The 18,091-nt window shown below is 31.9% G+C and overlaps 1 protein-coding gene across 2 annotated transcripts in view; it reads right to left on the bottom strand.

Moving 5' to 3' along the window:
- Nucleotides 1-18,091, bottom strand: part of LOC100366560 (alpha-1,6-mannosylglycoprotein 6-beta-N-acetylglucosaminyltransferase A-like) — an 80,380-nt gene that overhangs the window by 6,738 nt on the left and 55,551 nt on the right. For both annotated transcript variants that reach the window (XM_085496033.1, XM_085496032.1), the window contains 3 exons: nt 16,985-17,131; nt 16,171-16,365; nt 745-847 (listed from right to left, as the gene is read on the bottom strand). In XM_085496033.1, the coding sequence (XP_085352159.1) occupies nt 745-847; nt 16,171-16,365; nt 16,985-17,131 (445 nt within the window). The remainder of the gene's footprint in view (nt 1-744; nt 848-16,170; nt 16,366-16,984; nt 17,132-18,091) is intronic.

Genomic DNA, 18,091 nt, shown 5'->3' on the forward strand with positions numbered 1-18,091 from the left:
TGACATAAAACAAGTTTTATTCTTGAAATTCGACCCCGTGTCTTAGTGTTCCCACAGTTCTTGACCAAGTGCTCACGTTTATTGAAACCTCACATAAATCAAGAAATAAGTACGTGTACAAAGTGTACGAAAGCATTCCTTTATTTGACCTTATCATACGATCACAAAAAAAACTTTTTAAAATCTTTTTTGGGGTGGTCCTCGGGTAAGTGCCCACCCCCAATTTTTCCCGATTTTGTATGTTCAGGCCCCTGGGCGCGTGCCCGGGGTAATACGGTTATAGAATTTAATCATGGAATATCAAATATCATTGCTTTTGTCCATCTGTAACTATCTTTACTATTTCATTAATATAACTGGGCAAATTGAACAGGAAATATTTTTTATTTTAAATGTAGAAATGACAAACTCATTTCATACATACATGTACCATTTCAAAAACACATGGGGTTTTGGCAGTTTGTTTGTCAATACATCCTTTCCCACATGACACTCCAAACATTTTCTGGCAAAATACCAAGCCTGTGTTTGGAATCTCATTTGAATATTCATGAGTGAACATCATGAGAGCAAATGACCAATCAGTGCTCGTTTTAGAACAAAAGTATGGATCATCTGTCCTTACAAGTAGACTGATTGGTTCTATGAAAAACAAGAGAATCAAACACTTTCTTATGGTAACAAATAACCATTATAACCATTACAAGACTAAGTGTTGATAACTTTATACGTTTGCCTACTCACCATTCTTCATGCAGACTGCTTTACACGACTCTTTAGGATTGGATATTTTGACTTTTAATGCGCTCAACGGTGGCCATTGTTTTGGATTGGCTGAACAGAAATCCTGAAAAACACAAGAATTTCATAGTTTTGCACTCATTTTGCCAATGTTTACAAGTCATGAAAAACAAGTAATTTTTAATGACATAGTTGGGAAATGTTATTCATGCCAATTATAAAGTACTGTGGAATACTTTATTTTCGCTTGGAATTGATTTTCGCTATTTTCGCTTGAGGAATGATTCAATGAAAATAAATACCAGTGAATGTACCTTTTTTCCTATATTTTTCATTCAACTTGTCAATAATCAGTGAAAATAAATTCCATACAAAACACCCAAAATGTCTGTTCAGTGAAAATTAATTCCAGCTAAAATAAAGTATTCTACAGTAATATAGACTTCAGTGCATCAGTAACCTCCATGAGTACAGACAACACTACATTTGAATTGAACAGACAACACTACATTTGAATTGAACAGACAACACTACAATTGAACTGAACAGACAACACTACAATTGAATTGAACAGAAACACTACAATTGAATTGAACAGACAACACTACATTTGAATTGAACAGACAACACTACATTTGAATTGAACAGACAACACTACAATTGAATTGAACAGACAACACTACAATTGAATTGAACAGAAACACTACAATTGAATTGAACAGACAACACTACATTTGAATTGAACAGACAACACTACAATTGAATTGAACAGACAACACTACATTTGAATTGAACAGAAACACTACAATTGAATTGAACAGAAACACTACATTTGAATTGAACAGACAACACTACATTTGAATTGAACAGACAACACTACAATTGAATTGAACAGAAACACTACAATTGAATTGAACAGACAACACTACATTTGAATTGAACAGACAACACTACATTTGAATTGAACAGACAACACTACAATTGAATTGAACAGAAACACTACAATTGAATTGAACAGAAACACTACAATTGAATTGAACAGAAACACTACAATTGAATTGAACAGACAACACTACATTTGAATTGAACAGACAACACTACAATTGAATTGAACAGACAACACTACAATTGAATTGAACAGAAACACTACAATTGAATTGAACAGACAACACTACATTTGAATTGAACAGACAACACTACATTTGAATTGAACAGACAACACTACAATTGAATTGAACAGACAACACTACAATTGAATTGAACAGAAACACTACAATTGAATTGAACAGAAACACTACAATTGAATTGAACAGAAACACTACAATTGAATTGAACAGAAACAATACAATTGAATTGAACAGACAACACTACATTTGAATTGAACAGACAACACTACAATTGAATTGAACAGACAACACTACAATTGAATTGAACAGAAACACTACATTTGAATTGAACAGACAACACTACAATTGAATTGAACAGACAACACTACAATTGAATTGAACAGACAACACTACAATTGAATTGAACAGAAACACTACATTTGAATTGAACAGACAACACTACAATTGAATTGAACAGACAACACTACAATTGAATTGAACAGACAACACTACAATTGAATTGAACAGACAACACTACAATTGAATTGAACAGACAACACTACAATTGAATTGAACAGACAGCACTACAATTGAATTGAACAGACAACACTACAATTGAATTGAACAGAAACACTACATTTGAATTGAACAGACAACACTACAATTGAATTGAACAGACAACACTACAATTGAATTGAACAGAAACACTACATTTGAATTGAACAGACAACACTACAATTGAATTGAACAGACAACACTACAATTGAATTGAACAGACAACACTACAATTGAATTGAACAGACAACACTACATTTGAATTGAACAGACAACACTACAATTGAATTGAACAGACAACACTACAATTGAATTGAACAGAAACACTACAATTGAATTGAACAGAAACACTACAATTGAATTGAACAGAAACACTACGTTTGAATGGGACAGGACCAGGCCCACCAGAGAAATGATTGATGACATGTTTAAATAAATGTGCATGTGAATAGTATTATGTCTTGTCTTTGTGCCAACTTGGAATAAAAATAGTCAAAGCTTGCCCTAGAAAAGGAAATGTATCAGTAATACCAGTATCATGTGTGATATTCGTACAAGTTTGAATAAAATTAATTAAAATATGCCCCCCCCCCTTAACAAACTACCAGTTATTACATTAATGTTGTACACTTGATACATACCGGTACATGTACATGTACTTGGAAATTATTCACACTCAAGAATGTTACATTAATGTTGTACACTTGATACATACCGGTACATGTACATGTACTTGGAAATTATTCACACTCAAGAATGTTACATTAATGTTGTACACTTGATACATACCGGTACATGTACATGTACTTGGAAATTATTTACACTCAAGAATGTTACATTAATGTTGTACACTTGATACATACCGGTACATGTACATGTACTTGGAAATTATTCACACTCAAGAATGTTACATTAATGTTGTACACTTGATACATACCGGTACATGTACATGTACTTGGAAATTATTTACACTCAAGAATGTTACATTAATGTTGTACACTTGATACATACCGGTACATGTACATGTACTTGGAAATTATTCACACTCAAGAATGTTACATTAATGTTGTACACTTAATACATACCGGTACATGTACATGTACTTGGAAATTATTCACACTCAAGAATGTTACATTAATGTTGTACACTTAATACATACCGGTACATGTACATGTACTTGGAAATTATTCACACTCAAGAATGTTACATTAATGTTGTACACTTAATACATACCGGTACATGTACATGTACTTGGAAATTATTCACACTCAAGAATGTTACATTAATGTTGTACACTTGATACATACCAGTACATGTACATGTACTTGGAAATTATTCACACTCAAGAATGTTACATTAATGTTGTACACTTAATACATACCGGTACATGTACATGTACTTGGAAATTATTCACACTCAAGAATGTTACATTAATGTTGTACACTTGATACATAGCGGTACATGTACATGTACTTGGAAATTATTCACACTCAAGAATGTTACATTAATGTTGTACACTTGATACATACCGGTACATGTACATGTACTTGGAAATTATTCACACTCAAGAATGTTACATTAATGTTGTACACTTGATACATACCGGTACATGTACATGTACTTGGAAATTATTTACACTCAAGAATGTTACATTAATGTTGTACACTTGATACATACCGGTACATGTACATGTACTTGGAAATTATTCACACTCAAGAATGTTACATTAATGTTGTACACTTGATACATACCGGTACATGTACATGTACTTGGAAATTATTCACACTCAAGAATGTTACATTAATGTTGTACACTTGATACATACCGGTACATGTACATGTACTTGGAAATTATTCACACTCAAGAATGTTACATTAATGTTGTACACTTAATACATAACGGTACATGTACATGTACTTGGAAATTATTCACACTCAAGAATGTTACATTAATGTTGTACACTTGATACATACCGGTACATGTACTTGGAAATTATTCACACTCAAGAATGTTACATTAATGTTGTACACTTGATACATACCGGTACATGTACATGTACTTGGAAATTATTCACACTCAAGAATGTTACATTAATGTTGTACACTTAATACATAACGGTACATGTACATGTACTTGGAAATTATTCACACTCAAGAATGTTACATTAATGTTGTACACTTAATACATACCGGTACATGTACATGTACTTGGAAATTATTCACACTCAAGAATGTTACATTAATGTTGTACACTTGATACATACCAGTACATGTACATGTACTTGGAAATTATTCACACTCAAGAATGTTACATTAATGTTGTACACTTAATACATACCGGTACATGTACATGTACTTGGAAATTATTCACACTCAAGAATGTTACATTAATGTTGTACACTTGATACATAGCGGTACATGTACATGTACTTGGAAATTATTTACACTCAAGAATGTTACATTAATGTTGTACACTTGATACATACCGGTACATGTACATGTACTTGGAAATTATTCACACTCAAGAATGTTACATTAATGTTGTACACTTGATACATACCGGTACATGTACATGTACTTGGAAATTATTTACACTCAAGAATGTTACATTAATGTTGTACACTTGATACATACCGGTACATGTACATGTACTTGGAAATTATTCACACTCAAGAATGTTACATTAATGTTGTACACTTGATACATACCGGTACATGTACATGTACTTGGAAATTATTCACACTCAAGAATGTTACATTAATGTTGTACACTTGATACATACCGGTACATGTACATGTACTTGGAAATTATTCACACTCAAGAATGTTACATTAATGTTGTACACTTAATACATAACGGTACATGTACATGTACTTGGAAATTATTCACACTCAAGAATGTTACATTAATGTTGTACACTTGATACATACCGGTACATGTACTTGGAAATTATTCACACTCAAGAATGTTACATTAATGTTGTACACTTGATACATACCGGTACATGTACATGTACTTGGAAATTATTCACACTCAAGAATGTTACATTAATGTTGTACACTTAATACATAACGGTACATGTACATGTACTTGGAAATTATTCACACTCAAGAATGTTACATTAATGTTGTACACTTAATACATACCGATACATGTACATGTACTTGGAAATTATTCACACTCAAGAATGTTACATTAATGTTGTACACTTAATACATACCGGTACATGTACATGTACTTGGAAATTATTCACACTCAAGAATGTTACATTAATGTTGTACACTTGATACATACCGATACATGTACATGTACTTGGAAATTATTCACACTCAAGAATATTACATTAATGTTGTACACTTGATACATACCGGTACATGTACATGTACTTGGAAATTATTCACACTCAAGAATGTTACATTAATGTTGTACACTTGATACATACCGGTACATGTACATGTACTTGGAAATTATTCACACTCAAGAATGTTACATTAATGTTGTACACTTAATACATACCGGTACATGTACTTGGAAATTATTCACACTCAAGAATGTTACATTAATGTTGTACACTTGATACATACCGGTACATGTACTTGGAAATTATTCACACTCAAGAATGTTACATTAATGTTGTACACTTAATACATACCGGTACATGTACATGTACTTGGAAATTATTCACACTCAAGAATGTTACATTAATGTTGTACACTTAATACATACCGGTACATGTACTTGGAAATTATTCACACTCAAGAATGTTACATTAATGTTGTACACTTAATACATACCGGTACATGTACATGTACTTGGAAATTATTCACACTCAAGAATGTTACATTAATGTTGTACACTTAATACATACCGGTACATGTACATGTACTTGGAAATTATTCACACTCAAGAATGTTACATTAATGTTGTACACTTGATACATACCGGTACATGTACTTGGAAATTAATCACACTCAAGAATGTTACATTAATGTTGTACACTTGATACATACCGGTACATGTACATGTACTTGGAAATTATTCACACTCAAGAATGTTACATTAATGTTGTACACTTAATACATACCGGTACATGTACATGTACTTGGAAATTATTCACACTCAAGAATGTTACATTAATGTTGTACACTTGATACATACCGGTACATGTACATGTACTTGGAAATTATTTACACTCAAGAATGTTACATTAATGTTGTACACTTGATACATACCGGTACATGTACATGTACTTGGAAATTATTCACACTCAAGAATGTTACATTAATGTTGTACACTTGATACATACCGGTACATGTACATGTACTTGGAAATTATTCACACTCAAGAATGTTACATTAATGTTGTACACTTGATACATACCGGTACATGTACATGTACTTGGAAATTATTCACACTCAAGAATGTTACATTAATGTTGTACACTTAATACATAACGGTACATGTACATGTACTTGGAAATTATTCACACTCAAGAATGTTACATTAATGTTGTACACTTGATACATACCGGTACATGTACTTGGAAATTATTCACACTCAAGAATGTTACATTAATGTTGTACACTTGATACATACCGGTACATGTACATGTACTTGGAAATTATTCACACTCAAGAATGTTACATTAATGTTGTACACTTAATACATAACGGTACATGTACATGTACTTGGAAATTATTCACACTCAAGAATGTTACATTAATGTTGTACACTTAATACATACCGATACATGTACATGTACTTGGAAATTATTCACACTCAAGAATGTTACATTAATGTTGTACACTTAATACATACCGGTACATGTACATGTACTTGGAAATTATTCACACTCAAGAATGTTACATTAATGTTGTACACTTGATACATACCGATACATGTACATGTACTTGGAAATTATTCACACTCAAGAATATTACATTAATGTTGTACACTTGATACATACCGGTACATGTACATGTACTTGGAAATTATTCACACTCAAGAATGTTACATTAATGTTGTACACTTGATACATACCGGTACATGTACATGTACTTGGAAATTATTCACACTCAAGAATGTTACATTAATGTTGTACACTTAATACATACCGGTACATGTACTTGGAAATTATTCACACTCAAGAATGTTACATTAATGTTGTACACTTGATACATACCGGTACATGTACTTGGAAATTATTCACACTCAAGAATGTTACATTAATGTTGTACACTTAATACATACCGGTACATGTACATGTACTTGGAAATTATTCACACTCAAGAATGTTACATTAATGTTGTACACTTAATACATACCGGTACATGTACTTGGAAATTATTCACACTCAAGAATGTTACATTAATGTTGTACACTTAATACATACCGGTACATGTACATGTACTTGGAAATTATTCACACTCAAGAATGTTACATTAATGTTGTACACTTAATACATACCGGTACATGTACATGTACTTGGAAATTATTCACACTCAAGAATGTTACATTAATGTTGTACACTTGATACATACCGGTACATGTACTTGGAAATTATTCACACTCAAGAATGTTACATTAATGTTGTACACTTGATACATACCGGTACATGTACATGTACTTGGAAATTATTCACACTCAAGAATGTTACATTAATGTTGTACACTTAATACATACCGGTACATGTACATGTACTTGGAAATTATTCACACTCAAGAATGTTACATTAATGTTGTACACTTAATACATACCGGTACATGTACATGTACTTGGAAATTATTCACACTCAAGAATGTTACATTAATGTTGTACACTTGATACATACCGGTACATGTACATGTACTTGGAAATTATTCACACTCAAGAATGTTACATTAATGTTGTACACTTAATACATACCGGTACATGTACATGTACTTGGAAATTATTCACACTCAAGAATGTTACATTAATGTTGTACACTTGATACATACCGGTACATGTACATGTACTTGGAAATTATTCACACTCAAGAATGTTACATTAATGTTGTACACTTAATACATACCGGTACATGTACATGTACTTGGAAATTATTCACACTCAAGAATGTTACATTAATGTTGTACACTTGATACATACCGGTACATGTACATGTACTTGGAAATTATTCACACTCAAGAATGTTACATTAATGTTGTACACTTGATACATACTGGTACATGTACATGTACTTGGAAATTATTTACACTCAAGAATGTTACATTAATGTTGTACACTTGATACATACCGGTACATGTACATGTACTTGGAAATTATTCACACTCAAGAATGTTACATTAATGTTGTACACTTGATACATACCAGTACATGTACATGTACTTGGAAATTATTCACACTCAAGAATGTTACATTAATGTTGTACACTTGATACATACCGGTACATGTACATGTACTTGGAAATTATTCACACTCAAGAATGTTACATTAATGTTGTACACTTAATACATAACGGTACATGTACATGTACTTGGAAATTATTTACACTCAAGAATGTTACATTAATGTTGTACACTTGATACATACCGGTACATGTACATGTACTTGGAAATTATTCACACTCAAGAATGTTACATTAATGTTGTACACTTGATACATACCGGTACATGTACATGTACTTGGAAATTATTTACACTCAAGAATGTTACATTAATGTTGTACACTTAATACATACCGGTACATGTACATGTACTTGGAAATTATTCACACTCAAGAATGTTACATTAATGTTGTACACTTGATACATACCGGTACATGTACATGTACTTGGAAATTATTTACACTCAAGAATGTTACATTAATGTTGTACACTTGATACATACCGGTACATGTACATGTACTTGGAAATTATTCACACTCAAGAATGTTACATTAATGTTGTACACTTGATACATACCGGTACATGTACATGTACTTGGAAATTATTTACACTCAAGAATGTTACATTAATGTTGTACACTTGATACATACCGGTACATGTACATGTACTTGGAAATTATTCACACTCAAGAATGTTACATTAATGTTGTACACTTGATACATACCGGTACATGTACATGTACTTGGAAATTATTCACACTCAAGAATGTTACATTAATGTTGTACACTTGATACATACCGGTACATGTACATGTACTTGGAAATTATTCACACTCAAGAATGTTACATTAATGTTGTACACTTAATACATAACGGTACATGTACATGTACTTGGAAATTATTCACACTCAAGAATGTTACATTAATGTTGTACACTTAATACATACCGATACATGTACATGTACTTGGAAATTTATTCACACTCAAGAATGTTACATTAATGTTGTACACTTAATACATACCGGTACATGTACATGTACTTGGAAATTATTCACACTCAAGAATGTTACATTAATGTTGTACACTTAATACATACCGGTACATGTACTTGGAAATTATTCACACTCAAGAATGTTACATTAATGTTGTACACTTGATACATACCGGTACATGTACTTGGAAATTATTCACACTCAAGAATGTTACATTAATGTTGTACACTTAATACATACCGGTACATGTACATGTACTTGGAAATTATTCACACTCAAGAATGTTACATTAATGTTGTACACTTAATACATACCGGTACATGTACTTGGAAATTATTCACACTCAAGAATGTTACATTAATGTTGTACACTTAATACATACCGGTACATGTACATGTACTTGGAAATTATTCACACTCAAGAATGTTACATTAATGTTGTACACTTGATACATACCGGTACATGTACTTGGAAATTATTCACACTCAAGAATGTTACATTAATGTTGTACACTTGATACATACCGGTACATGTACATGTACTTGGAAATTATTCACACTCAAGAATGTTACATTAATGTTGTACACTTAATACATACCGGTACATGTACATGTACTTGGAAATTATTCACACTCAAGAATGTTACATTAATGTTGTACACTTAATACATACCGGTACATGTACATGTACTTGGAAATTATTCACACTCAAGAATGTTACATTAATGTTGTACACTTGATACATACCGGTACATGTACATGTACTTGGAAATTATTCACACTCAAGAATGTTACATTAATGTTGTACACTTAATACATACCGGTACATGTACATGTACTTGGAAATTATTCACACTCAAGAATGTTACATTAATGTTGTACACTTGATACATACCGGTACATGTACATGTACTTGGAAATTATTCACACTCAAGAATGTTACATTAATGTTGTACACTTGATACATACCGGTACATGTACATGTACTTGGAAATTATTTACACTCAAGAATGTTACATTAATGTTGTACACTTGATACATACCGGTATATGTACTTGGAAATTATTCACACTCAAGAATGTTACATTAATGTTGTACACTTGATACATACCGGTACATGTACATGTACTTGGAAATTATTTACACTCAAGAATGTTACATTAATGTTGTACACTTGATACATACCGGTACATGTACATGTACTTGGAAATTATTCACACTCAAGAATGTTACATTAATGTTGTACACTTGATACATACCGGTACATGTACATGTACTTGGAAATTATTCACACTCAAGAATGTTACATTAATGTTGTACACTTGATACATACCGGTACATGTACATGTACTTGGAAATTATTCACACTCAAGAATGTTACATTAATGTTGTACACTTAATACATAACGGTACATGTACATGTACTTGGAAATTATTTACACTCAAGAATGTTACATTAATGTTGTACACTTGATACATACCGGTACATGTACATGTACTTGGAAATTATTCACACTCAAGAATGTTACATTAATGTTGTACACTTGATACATACCGGTACATGTACATGTACTTGGAAATTATTTACACTCAAGAATGTTACATTAATGTTGTACACTTAATACATACCGGTACATGTACATGTACTTGGAAATTATTCACACTCAAGAATGTTACATTAATGTTGTACACTTGATACATACCGGTACATGTACATGTACTTGGAAATTATTTACACTCAAGAATGTTACATTAATGTTGTACACTTGATACATACCGGTACATGTACATGTACTTGGAAATTATTCACACTCAAGAATGTTACATTAATGTTGTACACTTGATACATACCGGTACATGTACATGTACTTGGAAATTATTTACACTCAAGAATGTTACATTAATGTTGTACACTTGATACATACCGGTACATGTACATGTACTTGGAAATTATTCACACTCAAGAATGTTACATTAATGTTGTACACTTGATACATACCGGTACATGTACATGTACTTGGAAATTATTCACACTCAAGAATGTTACATTAATGTTGTACACTTGATACATACCGGTACATGTACATGTACTTGGAAATTATTCACACTCAAGAATGTTACATTAATGTTGTACACTTAATACATAACGGTACATGTACATGTACTTGGAAATTATTCACACTCAAGAATGTTACATTAATGTTGTACACTTGATACATACCGGTACATGTACTTGGAAATTATTCACACTCAAGAATGTTACATTAATGTTGTACACTTGATACATACCGGTACATGTACATGTACTTGGAAATTATTCACACTCAAGAATGTTACATTAATGTTGTACACTTAATACATAACGGTACATGTACATGTACTTGGAAATTATTCACACTCAAGAATGTTACATTAATGTTGTACACTTAATACATACCGATACATGTACATGTACTTGGAAATTATTCACACTCAAGAATGTTACATTAATGTTGTACACTTAATACATACCGGTACATGTACATGTACTTGGAAATTATTCACACTCAAGAATGTTACATTAATGTTGTACACTTGATACATACCGATACATGTACATGTACTTGGAAATTATTCACACTCAAGAATATTACATTAATGTTGTACACTTGATACATACCGGTACATGTACATGTACTTGGAAATTATTCACACTCAAGAATGTTACATTAATGTTGTACACTTGATACATACCGGTACATGTACATGTACTTGGAAATTATTCACACTCAAGAATGTTACATTAATGTTGTACACTTAATACATACCGGTACATGTACTTGGAAATTATTCACACTCAAGAATGTTACATTAATGTTGTACACTTGATACATACCGGTACATGTACTTGGAAATTATTCACACTCAAGAATGTTACATTAATGTTGTACACTTAATACATACCGGTACATGTACATGTACTTGGAAATTATTCACACTCAAGAATGTTACATTAATGTTGTACACTTGATACATACCGGTACATGTACTTGGAAATTATTCACACTCAAGAATGTTACATTAATGTTGTACACTTAATACATACCGGTACATGTACATGTACTTGGAAATTATTCACACTCAAGAATGTTACATTAATGTTGTACACTTAATACATACCGGTACATGTACATGTACTTGGAAATTATTCACACTCAAGAATGTTACATTAATGTTGTACACTTGATACATACCGGTACATGTACTTGGAAATTATTCACACTCAAGAATGTTACATTAATGTTGTACACTTGATACATACCGGTACATGTACATGTACTTGGAAATTATTCACACTCAAGAATGTTACATTAATGTTGTACACTTAATACATACCGGTACATGTACATGTACTTGGAAATTATTCACACTCAAGAATGTTACATTAATGTTGTACACTTAATACATACCGGTACATGTACATGTACTTGGAAATTATTCACACTCAAGAATGTTACATTAATGTTGTACACTTGATACATACCGGTACATGTACATGTACTTGGAAATTATTCACACTCAAGAATGTTACATTAATGTTGTACACTTAATACATACCGGTACATGTACATGTACTTGGAAATTATTCACACTCAAGAATGTTACATTAATGTTGTACACTTAATACATACCGGTACATGTACATGTACTTGGAAATTATTCACACTCAAGAATGTTACATTAATGTTGTACACTTGATACATACCGGTACATGTACATGTACTTGGAAATTATTTACACTCAAGAATGTTACATTAATGTTGTACACTTGATACATACCGGTACATGTACATGTACTTGGAAATTATTCACACTCAAGAATGTTACATTAATGTTGTACACTTGATACATACCGGTACATGTACATGTACTTGGAAATTATTCACACTCAAGAATGTTACATTAATGTTGTACACTTGATACATACCGGTACATGTACATGTACTTGGAAATTATTCACACTCAAGAATGTTACATTAATGTTGTACACTTAATACATAACGGTACATGTACATGTACTTGGAAATTATTCACACTCAAGAATGTTACATTAATGTTGTACACTTGATACATACCGGTACATGTACTTGGAAATTATTCACACTCAAGAATGTTACATTAATGTTGTACACTTGATACATACCGGTACATGTACATGTACTTGGAAATTATTCACACTCAAGAATGTTACATTAATGTTGTACACTTAATACATAACGGTACATGTACATGTACTTGGAAATTATTCACACTCAAGAATGTTACATTAATGTTGTACACTTAATACATACCGATACATGTACATGTACTTGGAAATTATTCACACTCAAGAATGTTACATTAATGTTGTACACTTAATACATACCGGTACATGTACATGTACTTGGAAATTATTCACACTCAAGAATGTTACATTAATGTTGTACACTTGATACATACCGATACATGTACATGTACTTGGAAATTATTCACACTCAAGAATATTACATTAATGTTGTACACTTGATACATACCGGTACATGTACATGTACTTGGAAATTATTCACACTCAAGAATGTTACATTAATGTTGTACACTTGATACATACCGGTACATGTACATGTACTTGGAAATTATTCATACTCAAGAATGTTACATTAATGTTGTACACTTGATACATACCGGTACATGTACATGTACTTGGAAATTATTCACACTCAAGAATGTTACATTAATGTTGTACACTTAATACATACCGGTACATGTACTTGGAAATTATTCACACTCAAGAATGTTACATTAATGTTGTACACTTGATACATACCGGTACATGTACTTGGAAATTATTCACACTCAAGAATGTTACATTAATGTTGTACACTTAATACATACCGGTACATGTACATGTACTTGGAAATTATTCACACTCAAGAATGTTACATTAATGTTGTACACTTAATACATACCGGTACATGTACTTGGAAATTATTCACACTCAAGAATGTTACATTAATGTTGTACACTTAATACATACCGGTACATGTACATGTACTTGGAAATTATTCACACTCAAGAATGTTACATTAATGTTGTACACTTAATACATACCGGTACATGTACATGTACTTGGAAATTATTCACACTCAAGAATGTTACATTAATGTTGTACACTTGATACATACCGGTACATGTACTTGGAAATTATTCACACTCAAGAATGTTACATTAATGTTGTACACTTGATACATACCGGTACATGTACATGTACTTGGAAATTATTCACACTCAAGAATGTTACATTAATGTTGTACACTTAATACATACCGGTACATGTACATGTACTTGGAAATTATTCACACTCAAGAATGTTACATTAATGTTGTACACTTGATACATACCGGTACATGTACATGTACTTGGAAATTATTCACACTCAAGAATGTTACATTAATGTTGTACACTTGATACATACCGGTACATGTACTTGGAAATTATTCACACTCAAGAATGTTACATTAATGTTGTACACTTGATACATACCGGTACATGTACATGTACTTGGAAATTATTCACACTCAAGAATGTTACATTAATGTTGTACACTTAATACATACCGGTACATGTACATGTACTTGGAAATTATTCACACTCAAGAATGTTACATTAATGTTGTACACTTGATACATACCGGTACATGTACATGTACTTGGAAATTATTCACACTCAAGAATGTTACATTAATGTTGTACACTTGATACATACCGGTACATGTACTTGGAAATTATTCACACTCAAGAATGTTACATTAATGTTGTACACTTGATACATACCGGTACATGTACATGTACTTGGAAATTATTCACACTCAAGAATGTTACATTAATGTTGTACACTTAATACATACCGGTACATGTACTTGGAAATTATTCACACTCAAGAATGTTACATTAATGTTGTACACTTGATACATACCGGTACATGTACATGTACTTGGAAATTATTCACACTCAAGAATGTTACATTAATGTTGTACACTTGATACATACCGGTACATGTACATGTACTTGGAAATTATTCACACTCAAGAATGTTACATTGATGTGACATTATAGACTGCATTTTTATTTTCCTTGACGAAGGGATTACCACCAAAAAAAAATCAGGACTATCGGTAATGACAAATGGTGTGTGACAGTCTTGCCATAGAAAAGCAATTTTTAGTTGAACAAGACAAGTGCAATACAGATTTGAGTGAGAAATGAAGGTTTGAGGTGCAGGATGGTTAGAAGTGTGAATATTTCAATCATTATGTTTTGACATTGGTAGGAGCAAATGTTCTGTCAGTGCAAACAATGTCATCCTATATAACAGTTATCACTAAACTATATTTCCATACCTGGTTTTCAATATATGCATTCAGTCTTTGTAACATTCCTTCAGGTGTGAATTCATGTGGCACATATGGCTTTAAGTATTCAGTTTCTTGGATTTCTCTCAATACTGCTCTAAATGCTGTAGTGTTTGTAATGCTGACAGTGTGCACATAGGGTTTACCAATGTATACCTCGGCATACGGATGTTGAGATGTCAACTGAAATGAACACAAATGAACAAAAATGTAATTTGCATTAAAAAAATGTCTAACATTCAGACATACTTTGTTGGTGTTAGTTTAGTTTAGTTTATTTGTACATGTATTGATGTGCTTTTAATCTTACATCACAATCAAGCAACACCAGAAATAAGAAATACAATTATTAACATCAAAAGATTATACAGATTTAGGGCCAATGCAATACTTTATCTATGACATAACATAATACTCTGTTACATAATGTCCAAATATGGGCAACACTATAACATAATGTCCAAATATAATACCAGATGAGAAATGAAATGAAACAGGGAGGGCATATATAAAATCGAACAGCCCAGTGGGAATGCAATAATAAAAGTGGTACAGATACAAACTGGAACAGCACAATGTGAATTTCTTTGCCAGTTCAATATACCTAGCTTCAGAAGTAATTGGGAGGTACGTTAGCAAACTTGGTCATTACACTGCTAACTTGTAACTTTTAACCAGATTTGCTGGTGCTCTCATTTGTTTCTCAACCAATCATATTGCAGGAAGACCCATTCTAGCTGGTAAATGAGTCATGTGTTGACCTATTGGCACTACAGATGAACACAACATACTTATTACTTACCTCTCGCAGAGTAGGTTTCCCCTTAAAAAACTTTGTATTCATAGAGTTAAGCGGTGGGTTAAAACTGGGATTTAGAAATACACATCCATTGGCAATGGCCTCCAGTGGTGCTGGTCCATCATATGGAAAACCCAAACCAACAAATAACTGCAATCAATCATTATAGAAATCAGATTCTGGTATAAAACACTGACATTTTGATGACCTTTAAAAGTCAGTGGTCATCGTGCAGTGTTCATATTTTACACTCACTTCGTACGTCATTATGAGTCCAATATTGAACATGACCTAGAGCGATGACCACTTCCCTTTAACCTTTTAAAGGTCATTTTTGTTGAACATTTTAAGTAATTTGCTGTCTTACATTTGTTTTTTAACAAATGGACATAATTGCCTATTGACTGAAAATCAAGAAATATACCTGGTTGTCCACAACTACTTTGAAAAACTACATATCAACATCAAAAGATAATTGTCTATGTTCTTGAAAATTCAGAAACAAATTAAATTAATAAATTCTTTTCTTTTTGATTTGCATGACAAAATAAAACCTGTTTACAATACATCAGTACACAAGTGGTACACTGAGAAACAGCGCCACCATAGGTCAGAAAAAAAATAGAGCCCCCCAAAAGTCCAACAACTCCTTCAAAAATGTGCTACTATGATGGTATAACAATGAATATTGTATTCATTTATCATGCTTCACCAATTTTTAAAAGTGGTTGTCTGAGACAACAAGACCAGAGCCAATTTAGATATCTGTAGTTTGGATCAAGATGTGGGAAAACAAATATTATTATTTATGGAATGTGAAAAATGTTGACTTTGGGATATGTATATTACATTTGTTTTTATTTATTTATTGTGCAAGGCTACGCTCTACAAGTGAAATGATGAAAAGACTTTTTGACCAAACTAATAATATTGATTTTTATATTCAGTTCTCTGTTTGTTATGAATGTTAGAAAGGTATCTCTAATAAAAGCAAACAGCTATACCAACCAAGTTACACTACATATCCATAGAAGGGTATCTCTAATAAAAGCAAACAGCTATATCAACCAAGTTACACTACATATCTATAGAAGGGTATCTCTAATAAAA

This window comes from Saccoglossus kowalevskii, chromosome 22 (assembly GCF_978046115.1).
Source record: "Saccoglossus kowalevskii chromosome 22, keSacKowa6.1, whole genome shotgun sequence".
Classification (NCBI taxonomy): domain Eukaryota; kingdom Metazoa; phylum Hemichordata; class Enteropneusta; family Harrimaniidae; genus Saccoglossus; species Saccoglossus kowalevskii.